The sequence below is a fragment of the Ambystoma mexicanum genome, chromosome 1q (genome assembly GCF_040938575.1).
Source record: "Ambystoma mexicanum isolate Mex_15411 chromosome 1q, UKY_AmexF1_1, whole genome shotgun sequence".
Classification (NCBI taxonomy): Eukaryota; Metazoa; Chordata; class Amphibia; order Caudata; family Ambystomatidae; genus Ambystoma; species Ambystoma mexicanum.
Window position 1 is genome coordinate 528,966,452 of NC_090922.1, and position 18,179 is coordinate 528,984,630.

The 18,179-nt window shown below is 45.4% G+C and overlaps 1 protein-coding gene across 5 annotated transcripts in view; it reads right to left on the reverse strand.

Annotated features, from left to right (window-relative positions):
* POU2F2 (POU class 2 homeobox 2) overlaps positions 1-18,179 on the reverse strand; it is a 673,952-nt gene that overhangs the window by 81,807 nt on the left and 573,966 nt on the right. For 4 of the 5 annotated variants that reach the window (XM_069640944.1, XM_069640943.1, XM_069640947.1 and 1 more), the window contains exons 5-6: positions 13,694-13,831; positions 10,594-10,782 (exon numbers count right to left, since the gene is read on the reverse strand). In XM_069640944.1, the coding sequence (XP_069497045.1) occupies positions 10,594-10,782; positions 13,694-13,831 (327 nt within the window). The remainder of the gene's footprint in view (positions 1-10,593; positions 10,783-13,693; positions 13,832-18,179) is intronic. The other variant, XM_069640945.1, reaches the window with a different exon arrangement.

The following is an 18,179-nucleotide window of genomic DNA, read 5'->3' on the forward strand; positions in this document are numbered from 1 at the left end:
CTTCACAAAGATGATGGTGGTGGTCTCAGGCTTTTTCAGGTTTCCAGAGTCCATGTGTATCAATGTTTGGGCATTTGGTTCACAAGGTCTCATTGTCCAGGTAGGGGGTACCATTTGCTCAAAAGTCTTCTGGGCCTGTTAGTAAACTGGACAAAATCATCCATGATGGGCTCACAGGGCCTTATTTCATAGGATTTTGATGAGATATGACACAGGCCAGTGTATTTATTTCTGCAGACAGGATATTGGACATGCAAGAAACTTGTTCAATTCAACACTCATGACCACCTAGTAGTTACAGTGGTTACTGGATCTCATGGCCTCTTGTGTTTTGGCAAGACCTTTTGCAAGACTGAAAATTTAATATAGCTTTGGGACAGGCATGGTCTCAAGCATTAGACCCTCAGTCTCAGTTGTTCCAGTTACTGCTAACATGAGACAAGACATGGTTGTCTGATCTTAAGAATCTGTTGGAGGGTTCCCCTTTTTCATAGCCCCTTCCTCAGATGACCATCATGATATACTCTTCTCTGTTGGGCTGGTGTGTGTTAGGGAGAATTCTCATAAATGTGCTAATTCCCTCTACCTTAGAGACCCCCAGCTCTTTTGCTGTACTTTGGGATTCTGAACTTTTTTTATGTGTTCGTTTTCTGTGTTTATTTCGTTTGGTTATGGAGTTTTAGACAACTGCATAGGCATCATCTTTTTTATGTGTGTCACACAGCACCCTCAGTGCAGTGACACAGGGAAGCCTTTTAGGCTGTCCAAAGGTTTAAATACCTTCTCTGGTATAAACTACTGTTTCCCAGAGAATGAAAGGTTAAATTGACTTTGCTAGTCTTTTTAAATTCCTAGACCTAGCACACACTATCTTCTTATAGAGTGCATAGAGTGCTGGAGGGGTTACCTAGTATCCCCTATGTCTGGAAACCCATGCAGCAGTCAAATACTACCCTTTCCTATCGAAATGGCTGGTGGCAGTAGTTTTACTACAAATTACCATGATTTTTCCCGACCACGAACAACTGTAGCTAAAAATCGCGGGAGCCATGTGTTTCAAGATGGCGCCTTAAGCCTCTTTGTTTAAACGGGTCCCGGTCTTCTTTTTTCACCATTTCTTTTTGGAAAGGTCCTTCTAGAGTTTGGCTCTAAGCGCCAAACTAGGTTTGGTCCCTTTGTTTCTATGCCTTTGGCGGGCTCCAGGACTGAGGACCGCCTCTGGCGTCTGAGTGTCTGGGGTGGGCAGGAAGTGAGGGAGGTGCCCAAAAGGTAAACCTGCAGGGGCCAGCACTGCCTCCTTTGCCTTCCTGCCTGAGGAAGAAGTACAAATGGCTAGTGTTCACTTTCACCTATTGGCTGAAGAACCCTTGGGCGTTCAAGCCAATGTATCCTTAGAGCCCCTGGGTCTGGGTAAGAAACAGAATATGGATGTGTATAACTCCATTCCAGAGACCTCTAAAGAGTATTATATGGACAGTTTTCTTGTAAATTGCCAGGACACCCCTGCCATGAGACACTGGGGCCAGCAGAACAGTAGTGGGTGAAAGCTTGTTCAAGCCTGAGGCTGTTGCTATGGCACCCAAAGGTCCCACTAGATTTGCTGGAGGCCCTATCCAATTGGTTCCAATTCGATCAGCTCTCATTTAGTGTAACAATATGACAGTGAGGATTCCTGTCAGTATTCTGAATGAGGTGCCTGGGAGAGTCCTGTTGGGCAATGATTTAAAAACTCTAGGACTAGTGTCCAGTACTCCCAGGCCTCCCAGTGAGAGGAAACAGAACCAAACCAAATTGGCTACAGAGACAACCTTAAGAGACCACTCTGAGCCTGTGGGAACCTCTGCAGGGACCCCCACTGTAAGCCCTTGTGTTCGTAAGTTGACCTTAACCAAGGCAACTCTGGGGCTAGAATAGTAAGGAAATGGGAGCCACAGCCAAGCTCCAGCATTGCCCATCCAGTTGTAAAATCTTTGACACCCTCCCACCCCCGCTTCTGAGGAGGAAGTGGATAGAGAAATTGGACCCCTCTCTAGGCCTGTGAGAACTGGTAATTCTCAAAGCTGGTGGGAAACCAGGAAAAATAGGTCTAAGGCTAAACACCTTAAGACTGTTGAATCTTCATCCTCTACTGAAGACTCCAGTGTAAATCCTAGTGTTAGGAGGTAGACTTATAAGACAGGTAAAACCAGATCTCAGAGGAAGTGGAAGCATGTACCTTGCTTGGCCACAGCCCCTCTAACCAAGATACCTGAGACCCAACCTGCTCTTGAGAGAGAGGTGGTGAGGAGCCATGGAGGCCCCTCTAGGTCTAAGGGTTTCCTTTCTAAAGACCCCTTGAAAACACCTATTGTAGGTTCAGAGGTTGTTACAACTTCTGAGGGACTGTTAGATCAGATGCCCTATACCTTAAATAAGAAAGATGTTCCAAACAAGGTGTGTAAGTCATATAGCTTGCAAATGTAAACACCTGATAGAAAGTGTCATAGCAAGGTTTACTAAATGTTGCTGGTGTACTCAGCAGACCATTTAACTGACTTGCAAGAGGAGTTCCATCCATGTGGGGATTAGATCCTCCTGTCCCTTATTCTGTGGGGGACGAGTGTTAGGGAGAATTCTCATAAATGTGCTAATTCCCTCTACCTTAGAGACCCCCAGCTCTTTTGTTGTACTTTGGGACTCTGGCATTTTTAAATCTGTTTGTTTCTGTGTTTATTTATTTTGGTTTTGGAGTTTTTGAAAACTCCATAGGCATCATCTTTTTTATGTGTGTCCCACAGCACCCTCAGTGCAGTGACAAAGGGAAGCATTTTAGGCTGCCCAAAGGTTTAAATATCTTGTCTGGGATAAACTACTGTTTCCCGAGTAGAATGTAAGGTTACACTTACTTTACTAGTCATTTTAAATTCCTAGACCCAAAACACATTGGGCCTCATTACAACTCAGGCGGTAAGGGTTTTACGGCGGCGTAAACAGCGCCGACCCTTACCGCCTGAGTACGAGGTCCCTTAGCGCCATGGCGGACTTAACACCTGCTTTTAGCAGGTGTTAAAATCCATGGCGCTAAGGGACCATGGAGTTAATTACGCCACCGTAATTTACAGTGGCGTAATTAACGCCTTCCCCACTCCCATTATGCCCTATGGGGCAAAAATGGGAATGGGGAAGGGTAAATGGGGATTGGGGACTTACCGCCCCGCCAACCTCGGAATGGGGCGGTAAGTCCGCCAACCACCATGGCGTAAACATAGTTTACGCCATGGTGGTAAAGGTACGACCCAGGCGGTAATTTACCGCCTGGGTCGTAATGAGGCCCATTATCTTCCTATAGAGTGCATAGAGTGCTGGAGGGGTTACCTAGTATCCCCTATGTCTAGAAACTCATGTAGCAGTCAAATGCTACCCTTTCCTATCGAAATGGCTGGTGGCAGTGGTTTTACAACTGACTACCATGATTTTTCCCGACCGTGAACACTGGTAGCTAAAAATCGCAGGAGCCATGTTTTTCAAGATGGCGCCTTAAGCCCCTTTGTTTAAACCGGTCCTGGTCTTTTTTCGCCATTTCTTTTTGGAAAGGTCCTTCTAGAGTTTGGCGTCTGAGTGTCTGGGGTGGGCAGGAAGTGAGGGAGGTGCCCGAAACTCCCTGTGCTTAGTCTCCTAGGAGACCCAAATGCACTCTGACGTGATTGGCTGGCTGACTGTCCGGCAAGGACAGCCACCCTGCTGGGGTGAGTGGCAGCTAGGCTAGCATGGAAGGGAGAAAAGCTGTGTAAAAGACATGTCTCTTTGACTGGAAAGCAGAGTCGGCCACTGTAACGAAATAACCGAAGACAAGCTGGAAGAGGACAGCTGCTGCAACTTCTAGAACGTTGGTTTGCCCAGTGAAGCCCTGCTGCAGGTCCGAATTGCCAAGTTCATCTCGACAGAGAAACCCCTTCAAGGACGACTTCTTCCTTTGAGTTGGTGGGACCAATCAACTCATAAGCCACCTGGATACCATTCTATGAGCTGGTTAGGATTAACCAGGGGGAAGGACACTAGCTTTTGAGCTTGACGACAGCTCCTAAAACCGAAGATCTTCCATTTTGCCAGATTGTTTGAACAGTCCCCGTGCAGTGCAGGAGTCCCCCGACGTCCTCCCTCTTGTCCCCACGACTGAGGCCCAGGAACAGCGAGATCTGCAGGAACTGCCATGAACCAACATCTTCAGCTGCATCTTTTCTTCATATCAAGGTACTGTGCCAACCCGATTTAGAAAACTTACCTCTCGCGGTGAAAGTTTGTGGAACTTTCCCAACTTGCAGGCCTAATCAGCTTGTGACCCAACATATCATTCTTTTTCGTACAAACTACTTCTGAGAACTTTGGCAAATACTTTACCGTTTACTACAAGAAATGCTCTTTCCTATCCGAGACACTAGTCCATTGACCTTGGCCTAGGCCTTTTGAACTGAATCAAGTCCTCTAGTGAACTGAAACTATTCGCACTGCCTAAGAAAGTATTTGTGATCTATTCAATTAACTTGTGCCTTTGCCCTCCTATTTAAAGTGAGTGAAATGCTATTTTGCTCCTATTTCAGGGGAGCGTAATTTATTCAGAAACGTATTGGTTTGGTATTGCAGTGTATTTGTGTATGATATTAAGTTGCCTCCTTCTAGTGAATTCTTTCTAAATGACTGTAATAAATGAATAAGTGTTTTACGAAGAAACCTTGAGTGTATGTGTCTACTTGAACCATTGTGATTGTAAGACCTCTGTGTAACATCCTTGTACTGCTCACATTCCCTCTTGAGATAAGCCTGGCTGCTCAGCTCGCTACAACAAACTGTGTAGTACAGACTTAAAAGGTTGGTTTTGCTTACACCTGCAGTCCTAATTGTATGTGGTGGTCCCAGAGGGTACTGCATGCAATTCTGCCTAACAGTGTGCAACCCTGGAACATCTGCAGGTCTTCGATCTGTGGACACCCCCACGGAGAGGAAGGAGCATATCTATGTCCCAGAATTAATGGCAATATTTCTAGCACTTAATGTCTTTTTAGCTATGAACCGACAACACAGTCTGTATGTTTTATATCAACAAGCAGGGCCGCACTACGTTGCATCCCCTCATCTTGCTGGCAGTAAAGATTTGGGATTGTGCAATTCAGAGAGGGATATGGCTTCTGGCTGTACATCTTCTGGGAGCAGAGAATTCACGTCAGATTCTCTAAGTCATTTGGCAACTGTCAATCATAAGTAGGAACTGAAGACCAATGTTCTGAGTCACATTTTCAATGAGTGGGGACTTTCCCAGGTCGACTTACCTGCTACAGACAGGGAAATAAAGCTTGCTCTTTACACCTCGAGAGAGGGTCAAGGAGTAAACTCTATAGGAGAGGCCTTACAGATACCCCAGGTTGGGATAAATGTGCTGGCATTTCGTCCTCTTCTGCTAATCCTTTGAGCGTTACTGAAGTTGCAGATGTCCACAAATTGCACTCCACTTTTAATTGTGCTTGTTTGCCAGTGAGGTTCTTTTCCTCCCTTTCGACTGCTGGATATCCGGAACTTCTACATCACATTACACCCCTGCCCACGATGGGTGAGCTTGGTGGCATGGTTCCTAAGGTCAGAACAATAGGTCATTTCAGACTATCAGATGAAAATGTGTGCCTCATCCAGGGTGCCCAGATACCCTCTAGGAGAGCTCAGTAAAGTGACTGAGATTGTGTCCCTTGTGCTTAGGCAAAGCGATAACCCCTTTGTCAGCCTCTACTTTCATTCATCTCACAACTAGCAGCCACCGGAATTCAAATAGATTCTTGTAGGACCTGCCTGTCGGTTTCAGGTACATACTTAAACTCGAAAGACAACTCTTTTTCCTTAACCAATCTAGTAGTGAACTGCGATTTTGATGGTATATGTCCTCTCTACCCTCCATCTAAAGCTCCCCACGCCAAATGGGATCTTAACATGGTTTAACAGCGAATTGTCCAAAGCCGTTTGAGCCAATGGCTTCGGCAGTTTTAAAGCTTGCTTCCTGGAAGTTGACTTTTCTTCTGGCCAACACTGCAGCAAGAAGCATCAGCGAGTTACAGGTGCTTTGAGGAACCTTTTACTACCTTTCACAGGGATACGGTGGTCTTCCGTACTCACCCACCATTTTACCGAATATTGTTATGGAGTTTCACATTAAGCAGAAGATATATTTACCTGCATTCTTTCCGGAGTCTTCCTCCGACACCGAAAGGATCTTGCACTCCCTAGATGTTATGTGAGCCCTCAAATTCTACCTTGACTGATCAAAGAAATTAATGAACTCTGCAAGCCTCTTTGTTATGCTTGGCACAGTAAATAAGGGCTCCCAAGCTTCTTAAATCACCATCTCCACATGGGTTGTAACTTGTGCTTTGGAAGCTTACTCTTCTCAAGGATTTCCACAACCAAAGGGGGTTCATGCAAACCTAGCAAGGGCGAAGGCGGCATCGGTTGCTTTTCAGAAACATGTTCCCTGGGAATCCATTGTGAAAGCAGCTACATGGTCATCCCCATCTGCACTACTGGCTTCACTTTAGCCAAAAAGACTGATGCCCAGCTTAGACAGGTGGTTCTCAGAAAACTTGAGTACCTTACATTCAGGGCCATCCACCCAAATAATTTACAGTGCATGGGAATCTCCCAACAGTATGGAGGAAAGGGGACAGGACGTACGAGTAAGAAAAGGTTACTCAGTGTAGTGGAGAATGTACTTCTAGTCCAGAGTCCCCTTTCCTCCATACACCTGTCCACCTTCCCCACTTAAAATATCCTTAGTGGTTAGATAATCACCACCTTGGTGATTGAAAAAGGACTGAGACATGAGGCTGAGTGAGGCATAGGAAGACAGGGCTAAGGCAATGCATGCACCGGCCCTTGCAAAAAAATAAAAAAGTATTAGGTTTTTGGGTGCAACAAAAAAGTGCTCCAGTCCCTTGCTGAAAGACAGAATGTCCCCAAAAGTATAGAGGAAAGGGGACTCTGGACTATGAGTACATTAGTCACTACAGTACCTGTAAAGTGAGCAGTCGTTTACTGGGACAGTGCCCGCATCACCTGGGCAATGCAGGGCATGGTTGGGACAGCACAACACTTCTGTGCCTGTTAAGTTTGGGATTGCTAGGAATCTGTCCTTAACTGCGCAGAGAGGTGGCTGTGTCTGGGGCACTGCCATCCATATGTGGAAACCAAACCATGGATAAGCGTAGGTATACACCAGAATAAGTCTGACCATCTCGTGCCTGGTTTGATACAGGTGCAGTTTAGCTGTGCTTACACACTTTTATCTTAACCATTTGTTTTATCCCTGTGCAATAAAGAGCATGGCTCTTATTGCACTATTCGTAGTCATTGCATGTATAGTCTTAAAAATGCAAACCAGGCTTGCAGCCATTCTTGCACTTAGTGTGAGCATTAATTTATATTACCTTGTAAGAGATATGCTTTTCTTTTCAAGTACCTTTGAAATGCTCCAGATCTCACTTCCTTTGTCCTCCGACGCTTACGGTGCTATGACTGTTTCCTGGCCTGTGGATAATCAAGGTCCTGGTTGGTAGTGTGAAGTCACATGTAACCTGTTAGTTGGGAATGGCCACGGGGAAGCCTCCCACTAAGTGATGCGACCCCAGAAGGTGAAATATGGGGAATCCTTCAGAGTCCAACCAGCCTTCTTAACCAGCAAAGAGCTCCGTAAAACCCTGAAAAAGAAGGTCCTTCCCTAATTTATGGTCGTTATTCATTGTTTTATGGGAGCAGCCCCAGCTGATACACTGTAGTAGAAATCAGAAACAGTTAGGCAGACCTCTTGCAGATCCTCACACCATGAATACATTGAGTACAGTTAGGGGCTCGCAAGTAGGGGAAACCAGGAAGAAGGTACTGCTAGCAAGAGCCAGAGTGCAAGCCAAAAGCCCACCAACCTTTCTTGTGCCTTGTAGTGAAACTATTCACTAGAAGGGGAGTCAGCAGGCAGCGCCACAAGGGGGCCATGAGTCCTGATTCTAAGGCTGCGGCCCGCACATTTGAGCCCAATGTCTACAAACCCTATGCAAATCAAGCAATCATTAAACATGAAAGGCTGGGGAATATTCAACTCATGAGAATATTAATAGGGGAAAGGAAACACTTGGTGGTAGGAGGGAACATGAAGCCAGGACCAATCCTAATATTCGGATTTAGGGGGGATATGGGCCAACCAAACATTTTTCAGGCACTTGAGACTGCTGAAGCCGTGTCAAGAAGCGAACGGCATCTACACCAAGAGTACCAAAAGAGGAGAAAGCCAAGATAGAAGCATGCTGGTGTGCTTTCAACAACCTGAGATGGTGGGTGTTCTGAGTGCTGCAACCCTTAACCTTTGCTGTTAAGCACAGAGCCTTGGACTTGAACAATAGGTCTTGTTAGCATAGCACTTGCATTTGTTTTGTTAGTCCCCTATCCTGACATTGTTAACCAGAGTTATCCTGTGTTGTATATTACCTTCCCCATAGGTCCCACTGAAGTTTATTAAACCTTGTTGTGAGAGAAAAATAAAGGCGGTGAAGTGATTTATGCTATCCCGAATAGTATGTTGTTTCCACACTGTGACAGTAGATAGAGGTCAGATTTTTTTACTTACCTCCCATCGTCCATATACGGTAACAGTACCTCAGATACATGACAGGGGTGTTGTTATAAGCAAGCTTCTTAAGATGAAACATTAGCTTAACCAAGTGAATATTTCTTATTTCGCGTTGGAGTGGTTTGAGCTGTCTCCATTCATGGACCTCCACTCCAGACCTCCATGTTTCTGGAATTGGGATAACTGTCAGTCGTCTGAATAGTGGCAAGCCAATAACACATGCCCGGTTGCTTCAGGCAAACTGTCTGATGACGTAACGTGTTGCTCAATCTCTGATTCTCCAGCACCAGGATACATGGGGCTTAGCTAGCAAGAAATAACCAATTACTTTTCAACTTCTGCCTCGTTGAGATGTTTATCCACGGCTTCCCTTATTCCCCGTTATTTTAAACACAGCACGTGCCCCCTGTGGGAAAAGGGGTGCTTAACATTTCCATGTGAGAGGGATCTTTACTTTTCCAGAACCTTGGCACATTAACTGACCTTTGCGGCAGTTAGAGGTTTCGCGTCTTCCAACATGTGTTCTGCCAACGCAGTGTAGTACTTTGTTAATCGAGCTATTGGGAGATGTGTGCAGTGCCATGTTGATGAGTTTACCCAACTCCTAAACCCACACTAAAGAATGTCTGCAGTGACGTTTTGTTAAGCACTCTTACTGGTCTCATGAACGTTTTCTTTTGAGCTTGCGGTGTAACTTTTAACAAATGCAACTTTGGTAGGCGGCAATGATATATAATGACTTGTTAAGCATATTGCGTTTTGGTACACATGCAATGGACCCTGGCAATACTGGCTCCTGGAAAATTAGCGTCATGGCATATTGTGTACCTCAACCTTTCCTTTTACATAAATGCTTGCAATTACGAGACTGCGGAAGAAAAATCAAAATGCTGAAATGTATGTTTCTACATGCTTAACTTTAAGCATGCCATGTGTGCCCCTGTATGTGTACGTTGGCTGCGCTGTAACTCGGTGGGAGCTGTGCCTTCCGCATCTGCGCAGTAATCGGCATGGAACGGGGAGAATGCCTCCCTTAGGTAGGCAGTGAGGAGAATTTACTAGTCCGTTCCTCCCTCCCCAGTGCATTTAGGTGGATGGCCCAGGGCAGTGCTTTAATCGCTATGGGGTGAGCTCCGTGGGCTTAACGCAGTGCCTTGCCTACAGGCAGTTAGATGGGTGGGCTGAGCCAAGTCTTCTTAACCTTTGTACAGAGGTAGAAGCGTAACAGAAGAAGTGATGGAACGGTGACCCTGGATGAGCGGGCATACAGCAGTACGTTTTAAGTGGTGGGAATACAGGGGAGGCAGGTAGACCACAAAGGGGTGGGATGGGAACAAGAAGAGCTTCCTCCTGGTTTGTTTTTGTCTTTGAGAAAAACAAGTTTATTTTAGGCATAACTACTTTGAGCGCTTTCGGAGGTTTTCTTTCTGCACATTCTTGACATTTAGAAAACGTTTGGGTAAGGCGTAACGTTTTCTGTCATTATTAACAATGATATCGCATTTCATAACAGTATAATAGCAATGATCATTTGTACCGTGACCTCTATCTTTTCCCAAAAACGAAATTCATGGGCTGTGGACAGTGTCTTCCTTAACTGTTCCGTGGCTTGGGAAGGCTGCGAGCCGTCTTTGCAGTGAGCCGGATTGGAAGGGACAGTGCATTGCGCATATGTCTTTGCCTTCTATGAGCTTGAGAGACCATTCATCGTCCTCTGCTTTGTTCTGGATGGGTTCGACAGTGGCTTCTTTGCCTATGCAGTGTGGTTTATGCACTGGGCAGTGCATTCCTAACCTATCAATGAGCTGAATGGGCTGGGAGAGTGGCTTGCTTATTTGTACAGTGAGCTTGATGAGCTTGGTAGTGCAGTCCTTTCCTGTGCAGTGAGCTGGATAGACTTGATGGTGGCTACTGTGCCCGTATAGTAAGCTGTATGGGTTTGTCTGTGCATTCCTTACCTGTGCAGTTAGCTGGATGGGCTGGGACAGTGCAAGCTGGGGAGGTTGCTGCTGGCCGGTAGACTGGTCTCCGCCGGATTGCTGAGAAGCGGCTGCTGCGGCGTTAGACTGCTGTACAGCAGCAGCAAGCAGGTGAGCCTGGGCCTGCTGCAGAAGCAGCTGCTGCTGAGCTGGCATGAGGGCAGTAAGCTGCAGCAAGAAGAGAGTGCAGGAGAGGGCAGACGAAATAGAGTTAGAAGGAGGAAAAAGACCGGAGGCAGCAAGATAGATGAGCTGTGAGGAGAAAGCAAGAGAGAAAGATTAAGTAGACAGTATGAGAGAAAGAAAATGAGCGGCAGAGAATAAGCATGTGAGGCATTGAAGTAGAAAGTATGAGTGTTAAAGAGAAAGAGGGAATGAAAACAAGTGAGGGGGACTTGACAAAAATAATCTTTTGCATCCCTGGGGAGGATGTACGGAGGCACAAAAGAAGCAATAGCAAGGAGGTGTTCATGCCAGGTTGAGCGGATGGATGGATTAATAGACTTTAGCACCCTGTAATGGGTCGTGGCCAATCAGGAAGCTCGGAAAGTGGACTGTACTATAAGTAGCCTGAGTGATGCAAGCCAGTGCCCTCTTCCCTTCCCTCCACTGTTTTCTTTTTTTTCTCTCAAGAAACGTACCTTGCTGAGTGAGCTTTGCAGTGCTGTACTGTAGTTTCCCCAAGTCTGTTTCCTTTTTGATGACGCCATAGTCATCGGCATTGAAAACGCACTTGGGGAAACTACCAGCAGCACCGGGCCGCGCAGTAAGGTACGTTTCTTTTTGTTTTAATAAATGAACACCATTAGCACTCGTGTAGGAAACTACACGGGTGCTAATGGCGCTATGACCCTCGGTGTTCTGCCATCCACGTTAAGGGACCCTCGTTTTGCTTGATCCCTTAATTTGGGCGGTGGGCTGTTACCGACAAGGTCGGCCCGCCACAGAGGGTCATATCGCCCCAATTTTCAGTGTCGGTGCAGACATTTTTATGAGAAGTGTGACAGAGCATGGGCCCAATCTCTGGTTTTCAGAGTGCATTTCCTGAAATAGGATATTACAAGCGACAGCCCTGCCTGCTGAGCGCCTATGCCTGGCATTAATACAGGGACGAGTCACTTTTTTAATGAATGAAAAAATAGATACGTTTTGTCTATACCACAATTAACAGAGATATCACCATGATTAAGACATTCTATCTTTCGTTGCACAGTAAGTAACATTAAGTGACTGTTCCAGTGTCAGTTAGAAGATCTGTACCTTGCTGTTGCCCTCAAGTAGGCTGCTTTAAATTTTTTAGGGTGCGCTTTATAAGTGAAGAAACTGTTCTCCCAGTGCCCTCTGCCATTCCCATGTTCCTGACTGATGAGTTCAAGAATCTTATATATACTCAGGGAAGCCTGCCTATTTATTCTATTCAGAATCAAAAGATCATACCAAGTCACTACGACTTAAAGAAAGGTAGCTTTGTCCGGCAAACATTGTGTTGCACCATCGGTCCACAGTGGGGTTACAGATATTGCTGCTATTTAAACCTCACATCTGAATCTTAAGCTGGCCGATTTAGAATATATGCTTTGAGGTGACATCCACTTTACTGTTAGGGTGTGTGAAAAATGTAACGAGCAACAAGCCCGGTGTTCATCAGCTAGTTAGTGATTTACGCCTACTACCCTTTTATCACAGTCATATGTGTTGAATATAAAGATCTATGGTATTTCCTATGCTCCCAAAATGCTCTTTGATTGTATGAAAAGAAGCCAGAAACTCTATTTTGTGCTATGTATCCCATCCATTTATGAGGGTATTTTAAAAGATTGCAATCACAGTGCCCCAGTCTGTCCATCGTGCAATGGTAATTTTCCACATTTGTTAAACAAAGCTTCTCAAGCCAACCAAATAAAATCACTGTTACAGTACTTTGATCAGGACAAGTGTATGTTTATTCTCCGTTTCAATTATGTATGTTGCTCAGTATGACAAGAGTAGTGTCCTTATTAGGACTACAATATACACTGGAAGTGATCATTACAGATGAACATTGTAAAACCACTTCAAGCATTTGATTTTTCAAATACATTCTTGAGCTGAGTGTACACACCATTTTGTCTTGGACATGATAATGCTCAGATTAAAAGCAATGATCTACTTATTCTATGAGAGCAACAAGCAATGTTTTAATTTTGTGTGCTGGCATTGATTGGTTGGTAGCGCGGTTGGACCCACTAATTTCTTACAGTATATTGTTTAGTCGGAATGTGATAGCATATAACTATCACTTTCCTGCAATGACTCCACCCCTAGTCCTCTTGCTCAGGCCACTTCCCCAACCCTACAGGAGGTGGAATGCCAGAGGATGTTTTCAAATTCTAGCACTGGTGAAAAGGACTTGCAGGCTTCTGTCTCTAGATGTTGGACTGCTTGACATGTGAGACAGCGATTTCACTACAGAGACAGAGTTTAGGGGAGGAACAAAGCGAGGTAAAGAGAGCCCCAACAGCAGACATATGGGGAAAGAGACAGGTGGGAGAAGGTGACAGGAAGCAGCATTGTCAACACAAAGCAAGGCAAATTCAGCAAGCCACACAACCTCGGCACGTGATGGAGCAATGAGGCCCTTCTCCAACATGGCTAAAGATTTTATGATTTAAATATGATTTGTGTTCCAATCTCTCCCTCCCCCAAAATGCACACAGAAAGACACACACTTACATGCGGAACCATAGGAACAAACATAGATATGTCCTTACAAAGACAAAGATACATTAATGTGTTGATACAGGTACATGAACATACATGCATACACGCACACAGACCGGAATGAATACAAAGGGTACAAACACACCCAGACACAAGGATGGATGCATACACACAAATACATCCATATATAAGCTTATATGTCAGACTCACAGATCCAAACAAAGGCGCATTCACTCACTCTCCCATGCACCCTCAGATACACATGTGCGATAACACAACATTCACCCACAGTGGTATGATGGCACGACTAGCTGCAAGGCATGCTTCTGTTGCAAGTTTAATGTTAAGACCTCTTAAGCCCACAGGAGGTGTGACTTACCCCAGCTAATTGGCTGCCGGCCAGCATCAGTTGAGCCTGCGGGAGATGTGTCTGTTGTTGGGACACAGCCTGAGCAAGGTGCGTTTGCTGTTGTGGTGCCACAGCTGGAGACAGCGTCCCAGAGTCTTCAGCCTTAATCTGTGGAGGGGAAAAAAATAGATCACTACAACTGTTATTTACCTTGTCATAAGGGCATATTGTGTTGGCTTCTCTTAATATAACCCTACAAAACAAAATAAGTCCCCTTCCATTGTACGCCATCATACTGTTAATTGAATTGTCACAAGTCTGGTCCTTCAGAGTAACAACCACTCCCATTATCAGGATAATTAATACATATGTAAACATTCCCATTTAGACTTATTGCATTCAAATGTGTTTTGTGTGGATATCCTGACAGGATGGAATGGATTCAGCCTTTCTTGGACGAGCTAAGCTTCAGCCACTTCAGCATGGAATTAGGCATGGCCAGAAGCTGGAAGTACGGTCCACCGTATCACCTGCAAGCTGTTGTCTCCTGTTTCTTTATCTGCTTTAAGACACTTTTGCCTCCTCCTTCTGTCGCTCCTTGCCTGCCATTTTCTCATGGCCCTCCACCTCCATTCTTCCATTTCCTTTTTATTGTGCTACGATTACTACATCACCTCTTTTTACCAGAACTTTTCCATCAATATGCCTATCTCCTCTTTCTCCACATGTACCCAAACTTCCCAACATCCTCTCTTTCTCCATCTTCACCTCTCTTCCCATCCTCCATCAATTCTCCCCATCCTGTATCTTGTCTCCTCTCACCTCTTACTCCTTCACGTTTATCCTCTATTCACACCTTCTGCCTTTATCCATATCTCCTTCACACCTTACTCCCCCTCTTTTACTGTCTATCTTCCATGGCCTCATCCTTCCCCTGTCCCCTTATTCCCCGACATTGTTATCATTATCTCATCCTCTCTGCCTCTCTTTCTCCACCTATGCCCACAAACACTCTTTTGCCTATTTCAACTTCTCTTACTTTTACTCCTGGTCTATATTTACCTCTCTTCCTACACCTTTACGCATATACTCTCCCATCACCCTCTCTTTAAAACTACAACTATCACTTTGCTCACAATCACCTTTAATGCTGTTTTCTCCTCTTTCTGGCTCCTCCTCCACTTTTACCCTTTCCACATCTATCCCTCTCCTCCTCACACTTTACACCAATATCTGTGCTCACTCACATCCCCTCTCCAAAGACAGCAAGCATCCTTTGGTAACTTTCGGTAGAGGATGGCTTTCTGAAACCTTTGCCACGTAATTCTATAAAACTGTATTCTTTTCTTTTTTGTTTGTGTGTATTTATTTGGGGAGTACCTCGCTGATAAACAGTACTTGGAAACTTAATAGTGAACAGTAACCTTGGGTAAAATGGTATTGTGTGTGTGTGTATAGAGCATTATGATTTCATCCCTTTTAATAGTGAGTGAAAATATCTGATTTCGGTATAGAGCTTGGCACCTGATTCCTTCCACTTCGAAGCACTGTAACAGCTTTTATTACGCATGATTTGTTGTATTGACATTTCTAGTTTCATCGGGCATCACAATGAAAGACATTTGCAGTTAGACTACATCAAACAGGAGAAGCCCCGGACTTTAGCAGAGTGCCGTATTGGGAGGCGTGGTGGCAGGCCAGAAGGCAGGGGCACCAAAAGAGGGGGGTTGGACCACCCTGGCGTCGGGCTGCATGGGACGTGACTGGCAGGCGCCGGAAGTGGGAGCCTAAGGGTCCTGAGCAGGTATTAACAGGGAGGGCACAAGGTGCCCAGCATCTCTTTAGCCCTGACCGGTACCGTTATGCTGCAAAGGCAACATTAGCTTGTTTTCCCACCCACCCACCCTATTGCATCAGGGGTTTTGGCAGTGTGTAGCAGTAGGTTGGGGCACACTGCATTGAATTAAGCTAGGGGCTCAACCATTTGGGCCACTGGAAGGGAGATTTATTGTAGATTTAGGTTATGGTCCTAGGTTCGGCACGGACCTGTGAGGTGTCAGGGCAGGGACTCAGAGTGGTCCTCACCAGTCTGGGGGAGCGGGTCTTGTCGGTTTAGGGGGTCACATATTTCCCTCCGGCCCGTCCCGCAGCATGGGACACTGCCATACCCCCACGCTCTAGTATGTAAATGACATAATTGATGATGTAACTATGACGTAATGACGACGTAGCAATCTTTGTTGATGTGATTTATGTATGGATTCGTCACATTTGTTGATGATGTGAGAAATGTAATAAGGCCGTTTTGCCTTCCAAAGAATATTTGTGTCTGGTAGTTTCTGCGGTCCTCACGGGCCTTGCCGAATACGCTGCCCACATTATACATTAGACATTAGAGGCAGAGGCATGACATGCATGCACATAGTCTATGGACCATTCGCTAAGGGTGAGTAGAGGGTCATTTGTTGTCGCCATGGGCTAGCTCCTTAAACATATAGTGTTTGAGCAGCGTTTTGGAGATGCTCAGAAAAAATTTCAGCTCTCCTGTCGAGTGGGTTGTTCCATTGAAGGGGCAATAGGGCAGAGAAAGACCTGAATGTAGAGGATTGCATGGTGGTGTGAGAAAGCAGGTGTTATATTGGCAAAAGGTTTATCATCCTGAAGCGTATGCATAAAGTGGTGCAGTGAGAAACAGTGCATCAAAATGGATGCAGAAGTGGGGAACTTCTACAGGGAGCAGTAGCGTGCTGCTAGCCTGTCTGCCTCCTGTCAATATATGTAGACTGAAGTGGATCAGGGTAAGGTGAACAGGGCAGGCGGAAGTATGTAGTACCTTTTCACATAGATCAAAGGAGCTGGTCAGGCCAAAGAGGGGGCTGATAAAGAAGCCCCGTTTTTTCCAGGGTAAGAATATTGATCAGAGTCTTGGCCGATTGTTATGTCATCTGGGGCCCGTTTTTCTGACAGTGATTCGGCTTTGATTTGCTGTGGATGTGCCCAAGTTGGAGAGTGGCAGTTTTCTGTCAAAGTGCATATGTACGCTGCAAGGAGGGGAGGCAGGAGAAATGAAGCCAGGTTGTGAAAGGACATTGAATGGTCTTCGGTTCAGTGAACAGAACTTCCCAGCCTTATCGTTGGTGTGATGTAGGTAGTGCAACGCCAGCAAGTATCGGACAGGAGTGAGGCAGTCAGCCGAGAGATCTTGCACAGAGACTGAGGGGGAGTCAAATGAGCTAGGTGTGAATGAAGAGAGCAGAATAGGATGTTAGTACCATCATCAAGAAGGTGCCATGAGACAATAATGTTGCCTAGAAATGCTGTGTTTAGAGAGAAAAGGAGGGGGCAGTTATAGAGCATGGGAGATGCTGTAGGGTAGTGAGGTGGGCTTGGAGCTGGAGTCGCATAAGGAAACATTGTAGGATCAGTCTGCAATGTAGAATTAGAGCCAGGAAAGCCTCCTGCAAGTAATATTTTAAACATAGCAAAGTGTTTTAAACAACCCTGATAACAAAATTGGAAACTAATAGCACAATTTAAAAAACATAGCGAGTCACAGTGAACATTATTCATCACAGGATAGAGGCAGATTCGAGGGCCTGTTCCCAGGTGTGATGCCTATTGATCATGGCTCCCATAAAGGAAGGTGAACAAAGACTACAAAGCCTTTCCAAAAGGTTAATTCCCCCACCGTACTTACTCATCAGTCATAGTCAGAAATCCCAAACTGTTAATCCTCTCACTGAAACACCAGGAGTGTCCTGGTCCTGGGAAGGTCCTGGGGATCCTGGGTTCCTGTCAGAAGCTGTCCCTTGGGGGAGCTTAGAGTATCTCCTGGGATGGAAAAGCCGTGATTAGGTCTCCAGCACCTCGAGCCCATCTAAAGTAAACTGAGTGGAGGCCAGAAGCTGCCTATGTTGAGCCTAAAGTGCTTGATAATGCAAAATTGCAGACCCTGGCGTTGTGTGGCCAGTCCATCAGTCCTGTCAATTCTGTCTTGCAGAGCCTGAAATTGTGCCCCACGGGAGAAAAGTTCAACTGGAAATCTGACAGACCAGTTGGCAGATTTCTGCATGAGATATTGATGAGCACTATTCCCATGCTGCACATTGGGCTGCATGGGACATATCAGTAACAAGTATTGCAGTTCCACTATTTTGCCACACACTAGGCATAGCCTGGCCTTTACAATGTTGGTAAAACTTCAAGAAGCAAAGCACAACTTAAATGTAACTTCGGAAGTCTGCAGAAACTACAATTATTCCTTATGGGAGTTAAGAACTAATATACACAGCCTTTGCACTTAAGGGGTTAAGTGTTTGCAGAGATGTGCTCTCTATCCCTAACTAGTGGGGAGATTGTCATCACAAAAAGACCTGTTTACAACTGCAACCGCACTGAGCTCCATATGCAACTCTGTGATCTGCCATATGCCTCCTTCTGGCCCTGGAATCCCAGTCGTTTTTTCAAGAACCGTTCATAGACCTTACGATATTGGGACAAGACTCAGGTCCGAACT